At 43.3% G+C, this 24832-nt stretch overlaps 1 protein-coding gene across 1 annotated transcript in view; it reads right to left on the bottom strand.

Annotated features, from left to right (window-relative positions):
* Positions 1 to 766: 766 nt before the first annotated feature.
* LOC134910862 (kyphoscoliosis peptidase-like) overlaps positions 767 to 24832 on the bottom strand; it is a 75640-nt gene continuing 51574 nt past the window's right edge. The window contains exons 4-10 of the mRNA XM_063919246.1: positions 21130 to 21201; positions 11549 to 11631; positions 10254 to 10401; positions 9218 to 9335; positions 7288 to 7476; positions 6759 to 6949; positions 767 to 2712 (exon numbers count right to left, since the gene is read on the bottom strand). Of these exons, the coding sequence (XP_063775316.1) occupies positions 785 to 2712; positions 6759 to 6949; positions 7288 to 7476; positions 9218 to 9335; positions 10254 to 10401; positions 11549 to 11631; positions 21130 to 21201 (2729 nt within the window). The 3' untranslated portion in view covers positions 767 to 784. The remainder of the gene's footprint in view (positions 2713 to 6758; positions 6950 to 7287; positions 7477 to 9217; positions 9336 to 10253; positions 10402 to 11548; positions 11632 to 21129; positions 21202 to 24832) is intronic.

Raw genomic sequence — 24832 nt, 5'->3', positions numbered from 1 at the left:
GGTTTTTTGAAAAAAACACCCGAATCCAAAACACACCCGAATCCGACAAAAAAAATTCGGTGAGGTTTTGCCAAAACGCGGTCGAACCCAAAACACGGCCGCGGAACCGAACCCAAAACCAAAACACAAAACCCGAAAAATTTCCGGCGCTCATCTCTAATTATCTGTAGAAAATAAACATTTCCCTTTATTATATGATAGGAGTAGACATCAGCTGAATTATTCCACCTGTCTAATTGAATATTTGCCTTGTTCCTTATTTGCAAGTAAGGCAATTGTGTCTGGATTCTCGTGTGGAAATTGAATTAAAGTGTTCCCTGCTAATCTCTCCCAACCACACCTCAGCGCTGAATGAATTGGCACCACTCCCCCAGCTCTACTTACAGAGCACCAAAAACCAGAATTCACAAACACACAGCAGAATAGCGAAGCGGAAGCAGAACTGACAGCTGCATTGCCACAACTTGCAACTCCTGCTAAATGAACTACCCTATCGCTAAATTCAGTCTGCATAAAATTCCACCACTACATTGCTCATCTCTGAATGGACCAAATTGCATGAAAACTTATATTACCTATATCATTATACTATCCATTGCAGAATGCCAAGTCCGGTGTATGTATCGCCATGATTTATAGTTAATCAATAAATTACTCCCACAGCCTATTATGATAAAATATTTTTTATATAAAAAAAATCTTAAAATATATTAAAATAATAAATTAAATAATGTAAATAATTACATTTCAATTTAACATGGTTTTGTTTCATGTTCTGTATGAATTATTCTCCTATATGATATTGTAAAATATACTTCCAAGTTTTGGGCTCATCTGTAGATGTGATAGTAACATACATGTACTTGCAGTCGACTGTACTGCATGTACCTTCCCAGTATCCGCTCTCACTGAGATTCAGAGGGAAGGAATCTTTGCCCTTTATACACACTCCGGCTACATCAGGAATCTGAAGCTTGAAGGACACGTTGCTGTTCATTGGTAGAACTCCCTCTAGGGGCTGCAGCAGATCAAATTGTTGCGTCCAGTCGCTGTAGGGCAGTGGAAACACTGGCCATTTAAAAGTGGCCTTGGTACAAGTAATGAGATAGTTACATTGATGTTTGTACACATTACTCTTATGGGGTTTAATGTTCACGTGTAACACATAAGTTCCTGGCTGGGGAAGACGGACCTTTATTTGCACATTTCCTTCGGTCTGTGTTTGGAAGATATGCCTGCGCTCCATTTCTGGGGTCATTTGTATTTCGTCAGAGTGTAATGTGGAGAAAATGCTTAAGTCCCGCATCAGTGCAAAGCTAACAGTAAAACATCCATCCTCTGTATGGATCACAGGATCAGGGTGTGAAGGCTGAACAAGTCCAGCCTTCTCTGTCTCTGGATTTGGTCCAACAGGGTTATGCAGGCTGGAAGGGAAGGGTGGCCATCTTACCTTAGGATTTGAGCATGTTACTAGATAGTTGCAGATGTGGCCAGCGGAGCCATCAAATATCTGGAGAACATAAGAGCCTGCCCTGGGCAGACGAACACTAAGCTCTAATTTATGCTTTTGCATACTCTGTAAAACATGCATAACATTAGGCATGATCTGTATGTCCTCAGATTTTAAACTAACGTTAAGGTTTACCACTCGGTCTGTAGTGAAGTTAATGCTGAAACATCCATCCTCAGTATGGATAATTGGATCTGGATGTGTGGGCTGTAGAAGTCCAGCCTTTTCTGTGTCTGGGTTTGGACCAACTGGGTTATGGAGCAGACTTGGAAATGATGGCCACTTGACTTTGGGGTTTGAACATTGTATTAGATAATTGCAGATGAAATTGTTATTACCACCAAATATTTGGAAAACGTAAGACCCACACTGCGGAAGGTGAACCTTAAACTCAACTTTATGCTTCTGAGCTGTCTGTATAGTCTGGTTCGGTATTGTCTGCATTTTATCAGATTTCAGGCTGCTGTTAAGTTTTAGCTCCCTGTTGAGTTTGAAACTGATAGTACAACATCCATCTTGTGCATGAATAACCGGGTCTGGGTGGGAAGGCTGGAGGAGACCTACTTTCTCTGTCTCTGGGTTTGGACCAACTGGGTTACGCAGTAAAGCAGGGAAAGGTGGCCACTTTACTTTGGGGTTTGAACATATTATCAGGTAGTTGCAGATATATCCAATGGTACCATCAAATATCTGGAAAACATAATGACCAGCTTGTGGGAGATGGACAATAAAAGATATTTTATTTTCTTGCAGTCTTTGCATGACATAGTTATGAATGGTTCTGACTTCATCTGATTTTAGGCTGGCTGTGAGTTTCAGATCTTTATCTATGGTAAAGCTAAGAGTACAGCATCCATCAGTTGTAGTAATGACTGGATCTTGGTGTGAGGGCTGAAGAAGTCCAGACTTCACTGATAGCCAGCTTGGACCGGCAGGGTTGCTAAGACACTTTGGAACTTTCATAGTTCTGTCAACAGCTTTGCAATCTATTCTGTAATCCACCACCAGCTGGTATGCGTCTTTTCTATCGGGTCTTTTTGCATAAATTTGTAAAATCTGTTGCCCAATCTTTGTGGGATAAATATCAAACTTGGCTTTTTGCTCCATCAGAATTAACAGACCTGCATCTTCAGTTTCATTTAGGTTAAAGATGAATAGCATGTTGTGCAGGCTTTCTATGGTAATGGAGATTTTTCCTGTTCCTAGGTAGAACATAAAATATATATTTAGTTATTAATGTGCAAGTGGAATAATAAACTATAATTCATTTCATACATTCTATCATTTCAAATGAAGCTACAATTTCCAACATGGGAAATATTCTGTAGCTTCCCCATTATGTGTCATGTCTCCTAGGCATTAACTGTTCTGCCCAGTGTAACCTGCGGTGTCTAATATGCCAAAAATAGCTGCCTTGCTTGATAATTTTGTGGGTACGATAAACACAATTTGGAATTTATGATCCAAAATGGCTGCATCAACCCTGTATTGTGTTCACTATTTTCTGTATTTTCTATATAGCTAAACCTTATTATGTTCTTGAGTCCTTCTGGAGAAAAGTGCTATCTACTGTAAGTACATTATTATAAATATAAATAATAAAATACAAAGTCAATTGTCATTTATTAATGCACACTAGAAATAATCATAATTCACAAAATAGAGTATTTGAATTTTTTTGCATTTGGAAGTATAAATTCTGAATTTGTCTTCTTGTCTTCAGTGTAAATTTACCTTAAGTGTTCCGTACTTGTACCTAAATAACACACTATAGGCTAGATATAATAGGGTGCGATTTTTTAGGTGTCTAAAAAATGGCACCAAATCGCACGTTTGCAAAAAATTGCAAATGTAATAGGGTGTGAATTTTAAGGTTAAAATGGAATTCGCATGGGATTATTTGCGGTTTTTAGTAAAGGAAACATGCGATTTTTAGTAATAAAAACATGCGGATTTTAGGTCATGTGTTTATTACTTAGAAGCATGCACAGATCAGTGAGATTCGTGCATGCTTCTGTCTGTATAAGTAAAGAAAGTTTTAAAAATAAAAAATAAAAACTACGTGCATGTCCCCCCCAAAAGCATAACCAGCCTCTAGCTCTTTGAGCCGGTACTGGTGGCAAAAATACAAGGAAATAAAAATGATTGGGGGTTCCCTGTATTTAAACAACCAGTACTGGACTCTTGGACTGGTCCTGGTTCCAAAAATATGAGGGACAAAAGAAGTAGGGGACCCCGTATTTTTGAAACCAGCACCGGGCTCCACTAGACAGAGGGTGATGCCGCAGCTGGGGGACACTTTTATATAGGTCCCTGCGGCCAAAGCATCACTCCACCCAACTAGTCACCCCTGGCTTGGGTTCCCTGGGGGAGTGGGGAGCCCTTAAATCAAGGGGTCCCCCCGCTCCAGGCACCCAAGGTCCAGGGGTGAAGCCTGAGGCTGTCCCCCCCCCCCATCCAAGCGCGGTGGATGGGGAGCTGATAGCCAAAATTGTGTAAAAAAAAGAATATTGTCTTTTGCTGTGGAACTACAAGTCCCAGCAAGCCTCCCCCACTTGCTGGTGCTTGGAGAACAACAAGTACCAGCATGCAGGGAAATAAGGGGCCCGCTGGTACCTGTAGTTCCACAACAAACGAAATACCCAAATAAAAACACAACACACACACCGTGAAAGTATAAGTTTATTTACACATACATGCACACTTACACACTCACACATACTTACCTAGTGTCCCACGGAGCCCATCAGTCCCTTTGTCAAGTAGTATCCATTGGTGTACCTGTTAAAAAGAAACCAATATACTCACATATTATCCAGTGAAGATCGGTCGTCCTCAGTCCATGTAGGCATCCATGGGTTAAAAAAAAAATGCAAAAATCCCAGTCCACGCCACTAAAGGGGATCCATGTTTACAAAACGATACCTTTTCCCCGAATGCCAGGACCTCCCGTGACTCCTGTCACTAGAGGACCTGGCAGCCAATCAGGGAGCGCCTGGCCTGTCAATCAGGCGGAGCGCACTGGCTATAATGGAGGATGACGTTCCTCCATTATAGTCAATGGTGAAAAAATTGCGGTCTGTGGCTAACCGCGAGGTTAATTGAGGTCACTCCATTAACCTCGTGGTTAGCCACAGACCGCGATTTTCCCACCATTGACTATAATGAAGGACTGCGATTCTCCATTATAGCCAGTGCGCTCCACCTGTATGACGGGCCTTGATTTAAGATGTCCCCACTCCCCCAGGGAACCCCGGCTGCGGCATCCCCTCCCTGGCTAGTGGAGCCCAGTGCTGGTTTCAAAAATATGGGGAGCCCCTACTTCTTTTGTCCCTCGAATTTTGGGAACCAGGACCGGTCCAAGAGTCCGGTGCTGGATGCTTAAAAACGGGGAACCCCAGTCAATTTCCCCCCGTATTTTTGCAACCAGAACCGGCTTAAAGAGCCCAGGGCTGGTTATGCTTTTGGGGGGGGGGGGGGGGGGCCAGCACGTTGTTTTTTTTAATATTTTAACACTTACTTTATTTTTCCATACAGAAGCATGAATGGATCTCACTGATCTGTGCATGCTTCACCAAAAATCGCCAATCTAAACCTGGTCTATTATTCTGGTGATTTTTGGTAAGATTTTGTGTGCAAGCAAAAATACATTTGCGATTTTCATTGTTTTCAATGGGAAAACATCTGGATGGGATTTTTCACTTGCGAATTTTGGTATATATATATATATATATATATATAAACAAAATCGCAAGCTATTACATTTGCGATTTTCGGAAAATGTGCAAGTTTGAGCTAAAATTTGCACGTTTTCTGAAATCTCATCCTATTACATTTAGCCTTATAGATCAGAATAAATTCACACCATCATTGTCCCAGCTGTACTGCTGGTAAACTATAAATTCCATGAATGCATAATTTACAAATGCAGCATGGAATGCCAATGGATGCCAAAATAAAAATGGAACACAAATATTGTATCACTGGAATTACACCCCTCTGTGACACGTCCTGTTCAGTCGCAGAAAGCTCTAATTTTCAAAAAAATCTGCTCTAAATCACAAATGTCAAGATACAATCTCAAATTTTAAGTTTACTAAAAACTTCTAACTAAATTTAAGAAAGCAGATGACTGTTGCTGATGATAAAAAATTTTTATATACAGTAGCTTTTTTCTAATTTTTCATATATTAAAATAAATCATTTTTGTGTCTTTGTTTTTACATTTTCCTTAACCTTTTTTAAATATTGTTTTTAACACTTATTTGTTTGCACATGGGTATGTCAGTTTTGCTGGTAGACACATGCAAAGTGAAGTGGAAACTAGTTCCACTTTCATCAAAATAATAATTTATAAATAATAGAAAAATATTTAAAGAGATTTTAAAGAAACTATAAAAAAAAATAGAAAAAAATAATTATTTAAATAAATCTGATATTGGAAAAAAATGGCTTAATTAAATAAAAAAAAATGTAATGAGTAAGAGTCCATCACTATGAACCTCCCAAGTTGACATTAGTGATAAAAGCCTTTAGATGGTACGTGTACTTACACAAATCCTTATATAAATATGGGCCTGACTCAGAGGTGGACCTAAAGTGTTTGCAATGCCAATGACTTCACAGTTAAGAAATTATTGTATTGTTCATGCATCTGAGTCACACTGCACATGCATACCGATGGTCTTGCAATGGCAGTCGCAGTGCTAATTTGGACACTATTTGATTGATAGTCAATGAGTGTTTGTGGGAGGGTACAGGGGTGGCGAGTCAAATGCAGGCGTGTCTTGATCATTTTGGGAGTGTGTCTCCACCTGCAACAATGTCTGTGTATGCAGTTGTAAATGCTCCGTCAGCTTATTTGTGACTGACATTCTGACAACCATAGGGTTGCTCTGAGGTCCGGAGGTGCACCCAATGCGCAACCTTTATGCATCCGATGGTGCATCTTTGTACGCAAGTGGCTGTTCAGAGACTCCACTGGTAAGTGTCTCTGCATAAATAAAAGGAGCTTTGTCATTAGCTTATTTTTGCAGATCTGCTGCATGCGAAAAACTCAGAACTGCATCCACTTCTGAATTAGACCCTAGGTCTTCATCCGAGACATAGAGAAAGCTATTGCTATGACCCCCATCACATCAGGGGCTTTGGAAGATATCGAGAAGCCCTATCACCAGCAAAAACACCCTTTAGTAAGGATACCTGCCTAGAATATCAAAGTCTATTGAAATTCATATTTTTATTTTACCTGTTTGAACAATAGCTGCACCTGGCTGAGAGGCAATCAGTCCTACAGTGTAAAAGTGGCTTCTGCGGTGAACATTTTGTTCAAATTGCTTCCGAGACAGTTTCGGCTCCAGTAACTGACAATCTGTTTGTTCCGGGTAGTGATCACCAATGAAGAGCGCAGGATGGGTCAGGAAATAGAACTCATTGTACCTTGAAAAGGCCGGAGGAGAGATAACATTAGAATATAATAAAGATGATAGAGACCAGCGTACCCTACTGGTATTGTGGAAGATCCTGACTCGATTTCCAGTACAGATATCTTGTGACATTGGACATGTAAACTTGTCTCACTGGATATTGAGTATTGATTTGGAATAGAAGTATTCAGAGAAAATGTGTGTATGAGCTGTATGGGCAATGTGTGTGTATACAATAAGAAGGATAAATATAAATATATATATGTATATATATATATATATATATATATATGAACAAGAGAACATTCCTATGAGGAGTATTTGTATTTGGAATTGCAATTCATTACTCACTGGGAGGTAAATTTGCTTATGGTCTCGTCAACATGACCAGCTCCCCATGTGCTGTCCAGCAAGTGCCAGCTTCCTTCCAAATATACCATGTTCCATGTATGTTCCATGTCCTCTGATATTGGCTGTCCAGGCTTGTATGTTGGTCCCTTATAGTAACCACTGACTGACTGGCATTGAATGCCGGCCAAGCTATAGAAGAAATACACACACTTCTTTAACAATATTTTACATAAAATATCATTTATTTCTGTGGGGCCTATTTATTATGTAAATCATTGTTGCCCTTAAAATATGGAGGAACTGCTATTTCTTGATGTTTAAGTTCCAAATTAGGTGTCACTGGAATGTAACAATACAGAATGCTCTCTACCTGCCAGCCTTTGCACACTCGTCCCCCCAGTGGCGGACCTAGACTTTACATTTAGGGGGGTGGCTTAAGAAATCCTGACTCCTCCCCCTACTCATAGTTCCTCCCACTTAGTTCTGCCCCTCCCATTTTCTAAAACTATTGGGGGAAAACACTAATAAATATTGGAAAAAAAGTATTGTAAACATCATTACCAGATATGCAGCACTGGCGCAATCCCTGTGGGCTCCTTAGGAGTCACTGCTACTTACTGTGGGTGTTTGGAATGATGTTAAGGCCGACATTTCAGGGACCATCCTCTCTTTTATCAAGACACGTCTTGAGAAAAGTGAGGACGATACCTAAAATGTCGACCTCAAGAACATGCCTATGTGGTTGCGAATTATTTTACCAGGAGTGCCAACCATCTGTTCACCTATCTATAATACCCTGAAAAGGGAGCATGAGGCACGCGGATTTGTTGCTACCACTGTTTCTGTGAGTGCTAAAATATATACACACACACACCTACTTTCTGCATGGGGAGGTGCCACACGCTGCTTCCCATCATACACGGGGGACATGTCACATGAACCCGCCATCCAGTGTACCCTCATGTACAGCGTAGCCGGTGCTGGCTCTGTACTTGCTGTGTGAACACGGCCTACCGCCCCCCCCCCCCCCCTCACCTCCCCGCATACGGACACTACTGACACTGTCCGGGATCCTCTCCATCAGCCCTGCACCATTTCCTGCCACAGCGCCCAGCGCCAAATATGCTTCTCTGCATTGCTCTTCCATGTACTCTGCCCCCTGGCCAGTAGGCGAGGCAGGTGCGGGGAGGGACACTTCTGTCAGCCGCAGCAGCGGGCGATCTCTCTCAGTCAGTGCTGCTGCTGCTGCTGCTCAGCCACCGCGGCGGAAGTACAGGAGTGGGCAGCTCCGCAAATGTGCGGGGACAGATGTAGCGGGGTCATCACCCTTTCCGCCCCCCTTTAAACCCGCCTCTGCGTTCCCCTATGGGTATGGTATTTAAAAAGATCTGAAAAGTGAGCTAGAGGTGATCTCAATGTGCACCGAGTCGTCTTTGCATATAGAAAACTGCGCATGTGCAGCACCCTGCCCAGGGTCTGAGCAGGTAATAAAGAGATTGCATACGTGATTACTTTACTTCTACTCTCCCATCTCTGTTCTAGACTTGAAACTGAACTATCAGTGAAATGCAAATATATAAATACAGTATGGAATGGAAAAGCAAAGGTGGAGAGCTTTGTCACAACTTCTCAATCTGTACTCGCAACGTCTTTGATCTTACTTTCATCCAATGGAGAAACTAATAGCTGTGTGAGTTTTGCTTCATTTTCTAACAATGACAGCTGTACTTGTAGAGTTCACCTGCCTATCTTTTCCGTACATCTCTGATCAAAACTCACCAAATTTCCAGCAGTATATACTGCTGCACCTGTTTATAATGCCCAGTTGTACCCTTTGGTGTATATTGCATGTAAGGCTGGCTCTGGTTCTAGCCAGTGCCTCCTGAGCCATTTAGCTCACCACACGTCCCTGCAATCAGTAGACACTCACCTGCACATATGCTCAAACAGTGAGCAGTATCCAGAAGACACTCCTTTTCTTGTACGCAATACAGTATCTGGGTCAGATGATATCATGGTTTTGGTCCGCAGCATTTGTGTGTCATATTCTAAGATAAGCAAGTATAGGCTACAGTATGTGGTGGAAAAAGTAATTTGACATATATATATATATATATATATATATATATATAAAATAATAGTGCAGTGATATTTGTATTAACCACCATACAATACAGAGAGCATCCAAGTGACCACCATGCAGCATATAGTGCACAGTACATAGATAGCATCCATAGCAAACATGCACAAAACTGATGGCAGGGTTATGAAGCATGGATCAGCCTAGGACAAGGATCTAGCTCAGTGGTTTCCAAACTTGGTCCTCAAGGGCCCCCAACAGGTCATGTTTTCATGGTCACTAGCACGTGCACAGGAGTATTCATTACCCACTGACACATATTAAAAGATCCACAGGTGCAGCTAATTATTTCACTTGTGATTCTGTGAAGTGACCTGGAAAACGTGAACTGTTGGGGGCCTTGAGGACCGAGTTTGGGAACCACCGGTCTAGCCGCACGATAAATAGACCAGTATCAAGACTAGTCACTAATAGGCCAGGGCTGGCACCCCAGGTGAAAAATAAATGAATAGTAATTTTAAAAAAAAATCTAAAAGGAAAAATAAATAATTAAAAGACATTGGCCCCACAGACCTGCTGGGAAAAGTTCTGTTAGATCTATGGGCAATCAGCCTTGTGAATGAATTGATATTGAGTTTTTGATGAGTATATTCTAATGATTAAAACTGGCTGCCTACACTAGAGGTCATATGAGTGCAATATAAAGCTATGAGTATCAATATGTATATAGGTACAGTTTAATCTGCCTTCCCCTCCCCATCAGAAGATCCATGAGCTTCCTCTAAGATGGACATTAAAATCTGTGCATCAAATCACAAAACACATTGCAGTGCAGCAACAATTGTTTCAGAAGTCAATTAGAGACATTTCAATTGCACATACATACCTATGTGATAACAGACCCATATCCAGATAGCTCTGGTTTTCTCCAGGCTTGTCTTAGCATCACACACAAGTTCTTTTACTAGCTGCTCCAAGGTATCATTGGCATTCAGCTTATGTGGAGAAGAGAAGCAAGAAAGGAAGAAATGCCTCTAATTAAAACAGTTGTGAAGGTTGTCTTCTGAATCTAATTAACTCCCTTAGGCGTTGTGTATTTGGGATTATTTTATTTATCATCGTATGCCTATTTTGTTTTAGATATTCAAAATGTATTACAGGCCAATATGTCTCTGCTTATAGTTTGAATTACTTATTTATTGTTTTGCCAGGTTTTGTATATCCAAGAGTTACTTGGATACACAAAACAATAACTTTCCAAGTTATTCAAGCAATAGTGCATACAAAAGAAGATAGCACAGTGTCCTAGACACATTTGCTTGGAACATGAAGACTGCACAATTCATTAGGGTGTGCACCCATGGAAATCTAGAGAGGGATACTCTGTGCTGAGGGAGAGTCTACCACTGTTGTGTCATCAATATCATCCCCACCCTGTCTGCCCCATTACCATCATATCCCCCATCAGTAACCCCTATCGCCATCACCTCACTTACCTATGACCTTATTAGGTCACATATTAGTGCCCCCAATTCATATTATGCCAAAGAGCACTGAATGGGGTATTTTATGTAGCACATGTACAACAGAACTGCTCCATCCTTAACTCCTCCAGGGGTGCTTAAAAGGAGGATATGAAGTGAAACTGCACACTTATACCTTGTGAGCCATTGAGTGGGTCACTCACTAACACTTATCTCACTGGAATGCCAGCTGCGCTGGTAATTTGGCTGAAAAGCATGGAGTTCAGATTATGTCTGCAGACTCTGGCTGAAAAGCATGGAGATTATGTCTGCAGCCGAGTCTGCCTGGGCACACCCTGGACTACACGTGCTTGTGCCTATGGTCACAATACAGTTAGCACATACTGTACACACATCAGAGTAGCTCCGGACAGCACAGAGGAGCCTAGGAAAGACAGAACATGTGAGGTGTAGCTGTCAGCTAAGAAGACCTGAGTTCCCCAATGTTCTATGATGCATCACAGTAAACCCTGGACAAGCTACACATCTTTTTAAAGCTCATACTACATTTATTGTAATAGCCAAAGTGTGCAGGAAATATGTATTCTATTCTTTGCAAATTTAGAATAATAGAATTTCAAAACATAAAGAATAGTTTTGATATCTATCCCCTCATCAGCTTTATAGTAAAATATCCTTGGTGAAGAACAATTTGTACCTTTGCTGCATGGAGGTCCAAGTTCTGAAATGAGTTTACATTTATTTTCAGAGATTTTAGGTTACTTCTGTCCCAGGGATAAGCTAAATTGTAAGAGATAAGATGGTCAGCAATGATTATAAGATTACATCACGGCTAATTCCTTGGCTGTGGGACTTTCTGCTACTGCTGTATCAGGGCACTTCTGCTGCCACCCAGTGTACATAACATTATGATGTTACAATGTTGAGCCCAGGAGTAGAAAGTTGGACTGGACACAGGTGCCTTCACGGCAGCAACAGTGCCCTCCACTCTGCCTTGCACCCTTGGTGGCAGCATTACTGGTTGCACTGCTCATGGAAGTGGGAGGTGCAACCTGGAGATATAGCGGTAGAGGTACGATAGTGTAATGGGTTTAACATATTGAACTTCTATTCAGTGGTAACTTATATGTATTTATATGTAATTATCACTATTAATATGGTCACTTCTAAACTTATAGATAGACTATTCCAAACCCCCCGCTGTATACTATAGATATTTTAGGTCTTAGACACAATGGCACCTTCCTTATTAATGGACAGTCTACACAAATATGGTTGCCATTTATGTCTATTATACTATTTTAAATTAGGTTTTTGCAGATTTTATCAATATCTACAGTCATTTACAGTGCCCCAAATACACCTAGCGGGACCTTATAAGGGATTATCTCAATTATTTTTTTTTATACATAACCTATGTAAGATTTGGGAAAACCAATGCATGCACAGTAAGTTCCAAGTTGGCGGCGCCCATTTACTGACGAAAACTCCATATATGGCCTTGGTAATTACCTTCTGTTATAAATAGAGCTCTAGTTGCTCCTTAGAACCATTCTACTGACAAAGTCCAGCTGTATACAGCAAAAGTGACAAATACGTTAAGGGAAAAAAAAAATTGTGACTTGGACTCTCTTCAACCAGTGTTCCAGGATTAACAAATAAGCTTTTAATGTTTTTTTTTTTTTAAATGTACGTGCAATGTGATGTAGGTGCAATGTGATTGTTATGCACTATGGGGTCTATTCATCTCTTAATTTATACAAAAGCAACATTTTCCCCTACTTTTGTATAAATGAAGTGTCAGTGCCATTCATTGAAAAGGTAACACAGGAAATTTACCCCCGGTCTGGCCCGCTGTCCCTATACACTGGTATGGGGACCTAAATTTATGAATTTTGAAGCTTGACTTTTGCCATCTCCAGATGACATTTGTTCCCGTACCCTGCTACTTATCTATTGGAAGGAGTCCCAGTTGCGAAGAGAGATCCATTCAGATCCTTCTGCCACTGCCCGGTTCATTAGGCCGGAAGTTGTACATGCTTGAACTCAAGTTCATACATGCATAGTGGCACTGCCAAGCAGTGACGTGCGATCAGGGTAGGCATGTGAGGCTCTGGCAGTATACTCCTGAGTATAGTCAAAACTCATCACCAAATCATATATGTGTGTGTAAATACACATATACTGTATGATACAAGCCAGTGTCTCCTCAGCCATTGACCTCACTGCACCTCACTGCTGCCAAAACAGACTCACAGTGCTAAGTGTCACTGCTTCGAGTGAAAAGATTTGTGGGGACAGTTGATTTTCAAATCGTCTGTCTCCATGCCAGAGCAATGATGAAATGCTCCGGCACCCGCAGTGAGTTCAAAACGTAGTCACCAGGGGCCGCCCAGTCTCCCATAATTAGCATAATGATTAGGCCCCTATGGGAGATATGATTCTTTGTTTCCACATATGTTTGGTGCTATAATTGGCTAATATAGGTCAATGCAAAAATATTAGGCACAAGTGATATCCCTTAGCAATGGGCTATGTGTGGATTATAAATGGAATACAAATTGTGTAATTTCCAAACATTTAGAGAACATTTCAGGCTGATCTGAGGCTCATAAAATTCTATCTAGCTACCTACAAAGGCGTTCTGGCCTTGTAGGAGTTAACTTCTAAATAAGGGCCTGATTCACGTTGGATCGTGTAAATGGGCATGTGCAGGACCATGTACTGAATGGGTTCTGCAATCACATCGCAGGGATGCGAATGCCTCTACTTAATTGACAAGCAGAGGCATTCAAGGAGAGGGATGGGGTGGGGGCGGCCGGCGTTGGGGGAGTGACGAGGCCAAGGACTGCGTCACTAGTCACGGCTTACTCAACTTGCCGTTGCAGATGAACATCGCAGGCGATGGTCTTGATGTTCATCCCATATGCAATCGCAACGCAAGTGCAGGAAGGTGGTGGCATGCACCTCCTCCTGAATTTGCATTGCTATGGATTATGGGCCTAATTCAGTCAGACCTGATTGAATTTGTAACAGCAAACTTTTTCTCTAATGGGCAAAACCATGTGCAGTGCAGGTGGGGCAGATAATAGCATGTTAGATTTGGGTGGGGTTTGTTCAAACTGAAATCTAAATTGCAGTGTAAAAATAAAGCAGCCAGTATTTACCCTGCACAGAAATAAATTAACCCACCCAGATCTAACTCTGTCTGCACATGTTATATCTGCAGTTCACATGGTTTTGCCCATTAGAGAAAGATTCTGCTTTTGCGATCATGTCCGAATTAGGCCCTACATTTGCAAAGCTGCTCAGAATAAAACATGTATACAGGTGTTCAGTATGATATCCCGATGGACGGGATGCCGACGGTCAGAATACCGACAGCGGCATCCCGCCCACCAGAATCCTGACAGCCCCTCTAAAGTATCTTAACCATCCTCTGCCCCCTACCTTATCCCTCCCTTGTGGGTGCCTAACCCTAACCCTCCCTTCCCCGCTGCATAAACCTAACCCGCCCCGCTTGAAGCCTAACCCTGACCTCCCCTTCTATGTACCTAAGCTTAACCCACCCTCTGTCCTCGATCCCTAACCATAACCTTCTTCAGTCCTGCACCCTAACACTAACCCTCTTATCCTGCCTAAACCTAACAACCCCCCCACCCTCGGCAGAACGCCAGCGCGTCCCGCTGTCAGGACGATCGAGATGCTGGCTGTCGGTATTGTGACACCGGTATCCCGTGTGGTGTCGGTATGTAGATGCCAGGATTGCGCCCTCCCTAAGGTTCCCGGCATCGGTATATTGACCTCCGGGATCCCGTCCATCTGGAAGCCAACTGCTTCCCCTATACAGCTACCTAAAAGTAGGGTGGCTAATCCTGGGATCAGGATCGGCGGGATACCGGGATTTAGGCCAAAAATTAGGCGAGGATTCAATCCCAGGTTTGGAAGCTCCAATCCCGGGGATAGTGATATCAGGCGGCCCTTTAATGCCAGACAGCGTTGCGCATCCTCAGGATGCTCAACATTGCCCAGCTCCCCCTGCACAGCGTGACCTCTGACTCTGAGATCGTGTTGCACAGTCACCCGTCGCTGAGCCCATTGGTATGGCGGCCGTCACCCGCCGCCTACTCCCGGCTCCCCCTGCAGTCACCTCGTCTGTAGGAAGTTTCCCACCCACCCACCCGCCTGAGGAGTTTGGTGAGTTTATTTAGGTCTGCGGGGCAGTTGGGGATAGGCAGGGTGGGGCATGAGAGACGGTCGGACACAGTAAGAAAGACAATCCCAGGTATCCCCAATACCCGGGATTGAAAAAATGGCCCGGGATTGGCCACCCTGCCTACAAGGACAATTGAAACCTTATGTCCTTTTATGTTTTATGATTTTATATGCTATGTAATTTTTTTGGGCATTGCACGTGTTGACCTATAAACATTAGAGATGAGCGCCTGAAATTTTTCGGGTTTTGTGTTTTGGTTTTGGGTTCGGTTCCGCGGCCGTGTTTTGGGTTCGACCGCGTTTTGGCAAAACCTCACCGAATTTTTTTTGTCGGATTCGGGTGTGTTTTGGATTCGGGTGTTTTTTTCAAAAAACCCTAAAAAACAGCTTAAATCATAGAATTTGGGGGTCATTTTGATCCCATATTATTATTAACCTCAAAAACCATAATTTCCACTCATTTTCAGTCTATTCTGAATACCTCACACCTCACAATATTATTTTTAGTCCTAAAATTTGCACCGAGGTCGCTGGATGACTAAGCTAAGCGACCCTAGTGGCCGACACAAACACCTGGCCCATCTAGGAGTGGCACTGCAGTGTCACGCAGGATGTCCCTTCCAAAAAACCCTCCCCAAACAGCACATGACGCAAAGAAAAAAAGAGGCGCAATGAGGTAGCTGACTGTGTGAGTAAGATAAGCGACCCTAGTGGCCGACACAAACACCGGGCCCATTTAGGAGTGGCACTGCAGTGTCACGCAGGATGTCCCTTCCAAAAAACCCTCCCCAATCAGCACATGACGCAAAGAAAAAAAGAGGCGCAATGAGGTAGCTGTGTGAGTAAGATTAGCGACCCTAGTGGCCGACACAAACACCGGGCCCATTTAGGAGTGGCACTGCAGTGTCACGCAGGATGTCCCTTCCAAAAAACCCTCCCCAAACAGCACATGACGCAAAGAAAAAAAGAGGCGCAATGAGGTAGCTGACTGTGTGAGTAAGATAAGCGACCCTAGTGGCCGACACAAACACCGGGCCCATTTAGGAGTGGCACTGCAGTGTCACGCAGGATGTCCCTTCCAAAAAACCCTCCCCAATCAGCACATGACGCAAAGAAAAAAAGAGGCGCAATGAGGTAGCTGTGTGAGTAAGATTAGCGACCCTAGTGGCCGACACAAACACCGGGCCCATTTAGGAGTGGCACTGCAGTGTCACGCAGGATGTCCCTTCCAAAAAACCCTCCCCAATCAGCACATGACGCAAAGAAAAAAAGAGGCGCAATGAGGTAGCTGTGTGAGTAAGATTAGCGACCCTAGTGGCCGACACAAACACCTGGCCCATCTAGGAGTGGCACTGCAGTGTCACGCAGGATGGCCCTTCCAAAAAATACTCCCCAAACAGCACATGACGCAAAGAAAAAAAGAGGCGCAAGCTCTTCCCGTCCAGTGTTGGGAAGGTCAGGCATCGCAACCGACACAATTGGACTCTCCTTTGGGATTTGTGATTTCGAAGAACGCACAGTTCTTTGCTGTGCTTTTGCCGCAAGTCTTGTCTTTTTTCTAGCGAGAGGATGAGTGCTTCCATCCTCATGTGAAGCTGAACCACTAGCCATGAACATAGGCCAGGGCCTCAGCCGTTCCTTGCCACTCCGTGTGGTAAATGGCATATTGGCAAGTTTACGCTTCTCCTCCGACAATTTTATTTTAGGTTTTGGAGTCCTTTTTTTACTGATATTTGGTGTTTTGGATTTGACATGCTCTGTACTATGACATTGGGCATCGGCCTTGGCAGACGACGTTGCTGGCATTTCATCGTCTCGGCCATGACTAGTGGCAGCAGCTTCAGCACGAGGTGGAAGTGGATCTTGATCTTTCCCTAATTTTGGAACCTCAACATTTTTGTTCTCCATATTTTAATAGGCACAACTAAAAGGCACCTCAGGTAAACAATGGAGATGGATGGATACTAGTATACAATTATGGACGGACTGCCGAGTGCCGACACAGAGGTAGCCACAGCCGTGAACTACCGTACTGTACTGTGTCTGCTGCTAATATAGACTGGTTGATAAAGAGATGTCGTAGTATGTATGTATAAAGAAGAAAGAAAAAAAAACCACGGGTAGGTGGTATACAATTATGGACGGACTGCCGAGTGCCGACACAGAGGTAGCCACAGCCGTGAACTACCGTACTGTACTGTGTCTGCTGCTAATATAGACTGGTTGTTAAAGAGATGTCGTAGTATGTATGTATAAAGAAGAAAGAAAAAAAAACCACGGTTAGGTGGTATACAATTATGGACGGACTGCCGAGTGCCGACACAGAGGTAGCCACAGCCGTGAACTACCGTACTGTACTGTGTCTGCTGCTAATATAGACTGGTTGATAAAGAGATGTCGTAGTATGTACGTATAAAGAAGAAAGAAAAAAAAACCACGGTTAGGTGGTATACAATTATGGACGGACTGCCGAGTGCCGACACAGAGGTAGCCACAGCCGTGAACTACCGTACTGTACTGTGTCTGCTGCTAATATAGACTGGTTGATAAAGAGATGTCGTAGTATGTATGTATAAAGAAGAAAGAAAAAAAAACCACGGTTAGGTGGTATACAATTATGGACGGACTGCCGAGTGCCGACACAGAGGTAGCCACAGCCGTGAACTACCGTACTGTACCTTGTCTGCTGCTAATATAGACTGGTTGATAAAGAGATGTCGTAGTATGTACGTATAAAGAAGAAAGAAAAAAAAACCACGGTTAGGTGGTATACAATTATGGACGGACTGCCGAGTGCCGACACAGAGGTAGCCACAGCCGTGAACTACCGTACTGTACTGTGTCTGCTGCTAATATAGACTGGTTGATAAAGAGATGTCGTAGTATGTATGTATAAAGAAGAAAGAAAAAAAACCACGGTTAGGTGGTATACAATTATGGACGGACTGCCGAGTGCCGACACAGAGGTAGCCACAGCCGTGAACTACCGTACTGTACTGTGTCTGCTGCTAATATAGACTGGTTGATAAAGAGATGTCGTAGTATGTACGTATAAAGAAGAAAGAAAAAAAAACCACGGTTAGGTGGTATACAATTATGGACGGACTGCCGAGTGCCGACACAGAGGTAGCCACAGCCGTGAACTACCGTACTGTACTGTGTCTGCTGCTAATATAGACTGGTTGATAAAGAGATGTCGTAGTATGTATGTATAAAGAAGAAAGAAAAAAAAACCACGGTTAGGTGGTATACAATTATGGACGGACTGCAGAGTGCCGACACAGAGGTAGCCACAGCCGTGAACTACCGTACTGTACTGTGTCTGCTGCTAATATAGACTGGTTGATAAAGAGATGTCGTAGTATGTATGTATAAAGAAGAAAGAAAAAAAAAACCACGGTTAGGTGGTATACAATTATGGACGGACTGCCGAGTGCCGACACAGAGGTAGCTACAGCCGTGAACTACCGTACTGTGTCTGCTGCGACTGGATGATAAATAATGATATAAAAAATATATATATATCACTACTGCAGCCGGACAGGTATATATATTATATAATGACGGACCTGCTGGACACTGTCTGTCAGCAGAATGAGTTTTTTATAGAATAAAAAAAAAAAACACCACACAAGTGAAGTCACACGACGAGTGTTTAACTTTTTCAGGCAATCACAATATAGTATACTACTAACTATACTGGTGGTCAGTGTGGTCAGGTCACTGGTCAGTCACACTGGCAGTGGCACTCCTGCAGCAAAAGTGTGCACTGTTTAATTTTAATATAATATGTACTCCTGGCTCCTGCTATAACCTATAACTGGCACTGCAGTGCTCCCCAGTCTCCCCCACAATTATAAGCTGTGTGAGCTGAGCACAGTCAGATATATAATATATACATAGATGATGCAGCACACTGGGCTGAGCAGTGCACACAGATATGGTATGTGACTGTCTTGTACTCCTGGCTCCTGCTATAACCTATAACTGGCACTGCAGTGCTCCCCAGTCTCCCCCACAATTATAAGCTGTGTGAGCTGAGCACAGTCAGATATATAATATATACATAGATGATGCAGCACACTGGGCTGAGCAGTGCACACAGATATGGTATGTGACTGAGTCACTGTGTGTATCGTTTTTTTCAGGCAGAGAACGGATATATTAAATAAAACTGCACTGTCTGGTGGTCACTGTGGTCAGTCACTAGTAAACTCTGCACTCTCTTCTACAGTACTCCTAAGCTCCAGTAAATCAGGTCAATCTCTCTCTCTCTCTCCTAATCTAAATCACTGTACTCCCTAACAGCTGCTCCCCGTCCCCAATCCTCCCCACAATTATAACTAAGTCACTCAGTCTTTACTCTTTTCTACTATAACGGAGAGGACGCCAGCCACGTCCTCTCCCTATCAATCTCAATGCACGTGTGAAAATGGCGGCGACGCGCGGCTCCTTATATAGAATCCGAGTCTCGCGATAGAATCCGAGCCTCGCGAGAATCCGACAGCGTCATGATGACGTTCGGGCGCGCTCGGGTTAACCGAGCAAGGCGAGAAGATCCGAGTCGCTCGGACCCGTGAAAAAAAACATGAAGTTCGTGCGGGTTCGGATTCAGAGAAACCGAACCCGCTCATCTCTAATAAACATATCTATAAAGTGGAGGAAATGTATTTAGGTCTAATAAGGCTCCATCAATATGCCCTCCTTTTTTCACATGTGCAGGTGACACAACACTGTATAATTTATAATTGGATGATCTCACATTCTGTGAGACAACAGAGGAATTGGTTATAAAGTTCTGCTCAGATACAATCTGTTGACCAGAAGAATTGAAAAGATTATCTGGAATATTGTCTTTCGAATACTTCTTGTTCTTATACACAAGATATATACAGCCATTTTCGTATTGTTCTTGTAATGCATAATAAGTATTTAATACGCTGGGTGAAATGGCAAACGCAGGGTTTCTAGAGATGGGTTTCCAAATGCAGTCCACAATCTCCCATCCTGTGGACCATTGGAGCAAGTGCAGGAGTTTGGGGAAGCGGTAGAAGAACCTAGTACCGACCCTGGACATTAATATACACATTGGTCTTTTTATACACTGGATATGTATTGAATACAGTATTAATATTTAACACTATAGATGGTGCTCTATCAAACATTTAACTAATGTAAATAAAATAAGTGATCAGGAAAAGGTTAAACATCCCATAATTAATAAATACACAAACATTACAGAACCAGTAGGAGACAGAACTGCACTAAGCACATATTCTTCAACCTCATGCTAAGGCTCCTGTCTCTTCTTCCTGGCAGCTGCTCTCTGGTCCAGTGCACTTATTGAGGGCTCAGCTCCACACACACAGCAAACTTGGTAGAAGAAGCTGCTACCACTGGGCATGTGCAGCAGCTCCGCTCTGTTCCTGAAACTGCATGATGTGGCAGCGGCTCTAGTAATCGTATTATATTTTTTTGCTATTGTTGTCACAATCTGAGTCGCTGGCCATGAGGAGGGGTGGTTTCCAGGCAACCGGAACCCCACCTGCATTTGCCTATGGGGCAGGATGCAACAAGCATTGCATTTTGATTGCGATGCATCCCGCCACTCTACGCATGCATATCAGCACTTACTAACGCCATATGCATGAAGATAATAACAAAGGACATCTCTTGCAGTAATAGGACTTCTGGGTTTATATCCCAAAACCCTATCTGTGCGTGCTTCGAGTTATGTGCGCACCGCTGGGGCTGTTGGATCCCTCTAAGAAAGGGCAGTGTGATAGAAACCCATAGGCTTCTATGTTGCCCAACGCATCCAAGCCCCGGAATTTATTGCATTTTAGGGCTTGGGGCATATGTGATATGTGGCCAAACCTTCGGAAACTGCATTTTTGGAGTTTTGACTTAGTTTTTACACTTGCTGAATCTAGCCCACTAGTAAGTGCAATTAACTACGAACCTTTAAAGGATATTATCCTATTTAAACATTGCAGTTGTGCCACTATATCAGTTATATAACATGCATCTATTTACATACTGTAGGTAAAATTATTTTCTTACCAAATGTTGAGGTGAGTTTGGTTTCCCGCTGTCCCATTGGCTGAATAATATTCTCATTCTTCTGTATGATATCTGCACAAATTAGACAGAATCATGCTGTATAAAATGTTAATATAATGGTATTATTTTAACCATTTGTCTGATTACTTTATAGTATTATAGTGTCTGATACTTTATAGTATTACAGAGGAATAGAACCTAGCAGCAGTGCTCGAAGTGGGCCGGTATACACCGGTATGGCATACCGGCACTTCGAGCACTGACCGCTGAAGACCCCACCGCCGCTGCTATCATTTCAAATTTAGCGCTATTCAAGCGCCAATTGGAGCTCTCGAACCGGCAGCCAATGAGGAGCCACCGCACGGCCACTCCTGATTGGCTGCTGGTCCGACCAGGGACGAGGAGCACCATGTGCAGCAGGATGGCCACTTCCCTCGCCTCCTGCTGCACTTTCATGGGCTCATTTCCGGGTCAGTGGAAGAAGTGGCGGTATACCATTCCGCCGTATACCGCCCCACTTCAACCACTGTATATGTATATATACACACACACACATACAGTATATATATATATATATATATATATATATCAATGCAATACTCAGCCCAGCTGTACCACTCTCTTCCCTGTGTCCGGGACAGTGTAGGCGCTGCTGCTGGCTGGGAGGGCGGTGGAAGGAGAAGGAAGGGCGCTGGCCTCCGCCGCCACCACCGCACGCACTCTGGGCTTCCCACCGCCATCGCCTTCACCGCTCCTGAAGTACCACTTTCAGCATCTTTTTAATAGGCTTTTACACCCTGGGGCTTGGCCCCGCCCTCTGCTCTATCCCCGTTCCCATTATCTACGGGAGGCACTGCTATCAGTGCCTCCCAAACTAATTTAATAAGTTAAAATTATTAGAGTAAAATAAAGAAGATACTTATGACACAGATTATGTGTCATAAGTGTCTTCTTTGTATTATTTTAATAATTAATCACAGGGGAGGCACTGCCTCCCCTGACTGAACGTCCCTGCTAGGATCCATCCTCATAGGAGGCTTGCCAGGAATCTGGGCATGAAATGCCCATTTCTTTCCATAACTGGATAGGACGGTTGCACAGTGATAGGCATTGCTGACGGTCATGGATTCCATTCCAACCAGAGACATATCTGAGTGGAGTTTGTTCCGCTGAATGGGTTTCCTCTGAGTGCTCTGGCTTCCTCCCACTATCAAAAATGTACTGGTAGGTTTATTGGCTCCTGACAAAAAAGTGAATCTTAATGTGTGTGTCCATGAGCTGGGGAAAATAGATTGTAAATTCCACTGGGACAGGGATGAATGTGAATGATAAATTCTTTATAAATGTGTGTAAACTATATAAAATGACAGGCATGGTACAGGATCAAGAGACGCACCTCTTTTGTGCAAAGTGAGGATGTGCAAGGAGGTACTTAGGCGGTAATTCACACCTGATCGCTAGGGTGCGTTTTTTGCATCCCTGCGATCAGGTAGGGGGAGGGGTAATTAGCTGTGCAGCTGGGCGATCGCATGTGCAGAGAACTGCACAAACAAAAGTTTGTGCAGTCTCTGCACAGCCCAGGACTTACTCAGCCGCTGCGATGATCGGGGCCGGAGCTAACGCCAGAAACCCTCCTTCCAAACACATGGATCATCCGGCGCTTTCCCGGACACTCCTCTAAAACGGTCAGTTGCCACCCACAAACGGCCTCTTCTGTCAGTCACCTTGCAATCGCCTGTGCGATTGCCTTGTTCACACTATCCCGTCGCTGCCCGGCGCTCCCCGTTGCTGCGGACCGACGCACCTGCGCATTGCGGTGCATACGCATGTGCAGTTCAGACCCAATTGCCCACCGTGCGAAAACGCACAGCAGCGATCGGGTCTGAATTAGGCCTGTCAAAGTCAAAAATGTTACATACACACAACATACAAACTCCAAACAGAGTGTCCTCTGTTCGTGTGCATTACCAGTATGCGTGTGCATACATGCAGCGCGGACAGGATATACGGTAGCATACGCATTCGCACAGAGAAGCCACAAAGACATATTCAACACATATTCATACAACACATAGATTACACATAGACAAAATATGTCCAGCACTAGACATTATAATGCATTTATATAATAGAGTGTAAAACCAGATATATATATATATATATATATATGTATTATTGGGACAGAATGAGTTAATTATATCATGCTTAGTGTCAAAATGATCAAGAGAATGTGTGGATTAATTTGATAGCTATGGGTAAATTGTAGCTCGTTGCAACAATTAGTTATGATAAAATGTATGAAATCTAAAGTCACTCTTATGGGAACAAAGAACTTCCTGAAGAAAGCATGTGTGCAGAAAACCAGTGGCTAACCCCTATAACTGCATCTTGAAACTGGACATTGCTTGCATTTGAACTGACCAATAACACACAAGGAATGAGAGACTTCCCTCTCTTGGGCCAATGGAAGGAGACTAAAACCAACAACCTGTTAACTCCCATTGTTTGATATAGGCAGTTTTGTAAGGCATAGTTAGTTAGTTGCTGTGAGGAAGGCATGGAGACGACTGTGCACTGAGCATAGGGTGAAGTATGCTGGCTATAACTGATTCTTATGTAACTGCAACGGCTTCTTTTGTAACTGTAACTCTGTAACCATATTTATATATGTTATTTTGTATGCATAACTTTTAATATCAAATACATATATATCTCTGAGCGTTGGACCTCAGTAATACCATGCGTGCGACTGCTTGCTTTCGCTTAAGGGACATAGTGCTGCGACATTCAGTGCACTTTTATCGTATATGATAATAAGATGCGCCTTGCGTCCGCAGTGTATATTAACGCTGAAATTGAAATGTTTATTTATAATAATGGAAATTCACAGTTGGGGGCTCGCAGACAGGATATCACGTACTTAATGATGCGCAGTACAGACGCGCTGTGGTCTACCGACTAAGGATGGACGCATCTAGATGTCGATGAACCACATCCGTTTTTTTGCATTATCAGTATAGCGCTGATATGAATCAAGGGACAATAGATTTCTTTGTTGCCTGTGAGTGTGTCAAAAACGCACAATATTAGAAATTTTACAGCGTAGCCTTTATTGTTGCTAACGAGGTTCAAATAAGTCATATTGTGTTTGATTCAGGTTGGATTGTTTATCTGTTAAGTGAATTTAAAAAGCGTTTAAAAGTTGGTGCATGACGGATATAGCTGTGTTAGCATGTGTACGCATGCTGCTAACACAGGCCTGAAGTAACAAAGCTTTATTCGCGCTGAAAAAGCAGCATGTGGAAACTTTGTTACCAAGCAGTGGGAATTGTCCATCAGGGCGACTTCCGGTGCTTGTATAATTTGGGATTTATTTGTGACAAAGGATAGAGCTAGTGTTTGTATTCTTGTAGAGATGTGCCCTGTGGGCACATCTGTGGTGTTGTCCCTAGCTGGGGACAGCGCTGGGGCAGCTTGTCTGTCCCCAGCGCTGGGTGCGTGGCGGCGGGTGTCCGGTGCAGGGATTACCCTTTTCCCTGCACCGGACCAGAGGCATTCGAATGTTGGCGCCCTCCGGGAGCCAATCGCGGCTCCCGGAGCGGCAGCCAATCAGAGAGGGACGCGGCGTGCCAATCAACGCTCGCCGCGTCATAGGCCCCGCCCCCGGTGTCTGACGTCAGACGCCGGGCGGGAGCCAAGGTCT

This window comes from Pseudophryne corroboree, chromosome 4, assembly GCF_028390025.1.
Source record: "Pseudophryne corroboree isolate aPseCor3 chromosome 4, aPseCor3.hap2, whole genome shotgun sequence".
NCBI classification, from domain to species: Eukaryota; Metazoa; Chordata; class Amphibia; order Anura; family Myobatrachidae; genus Pseudophryne; species Pseudophryne corroboree.
This window is presented reverse-complemented; position numbering and strand designations above follow the sequence as displayed.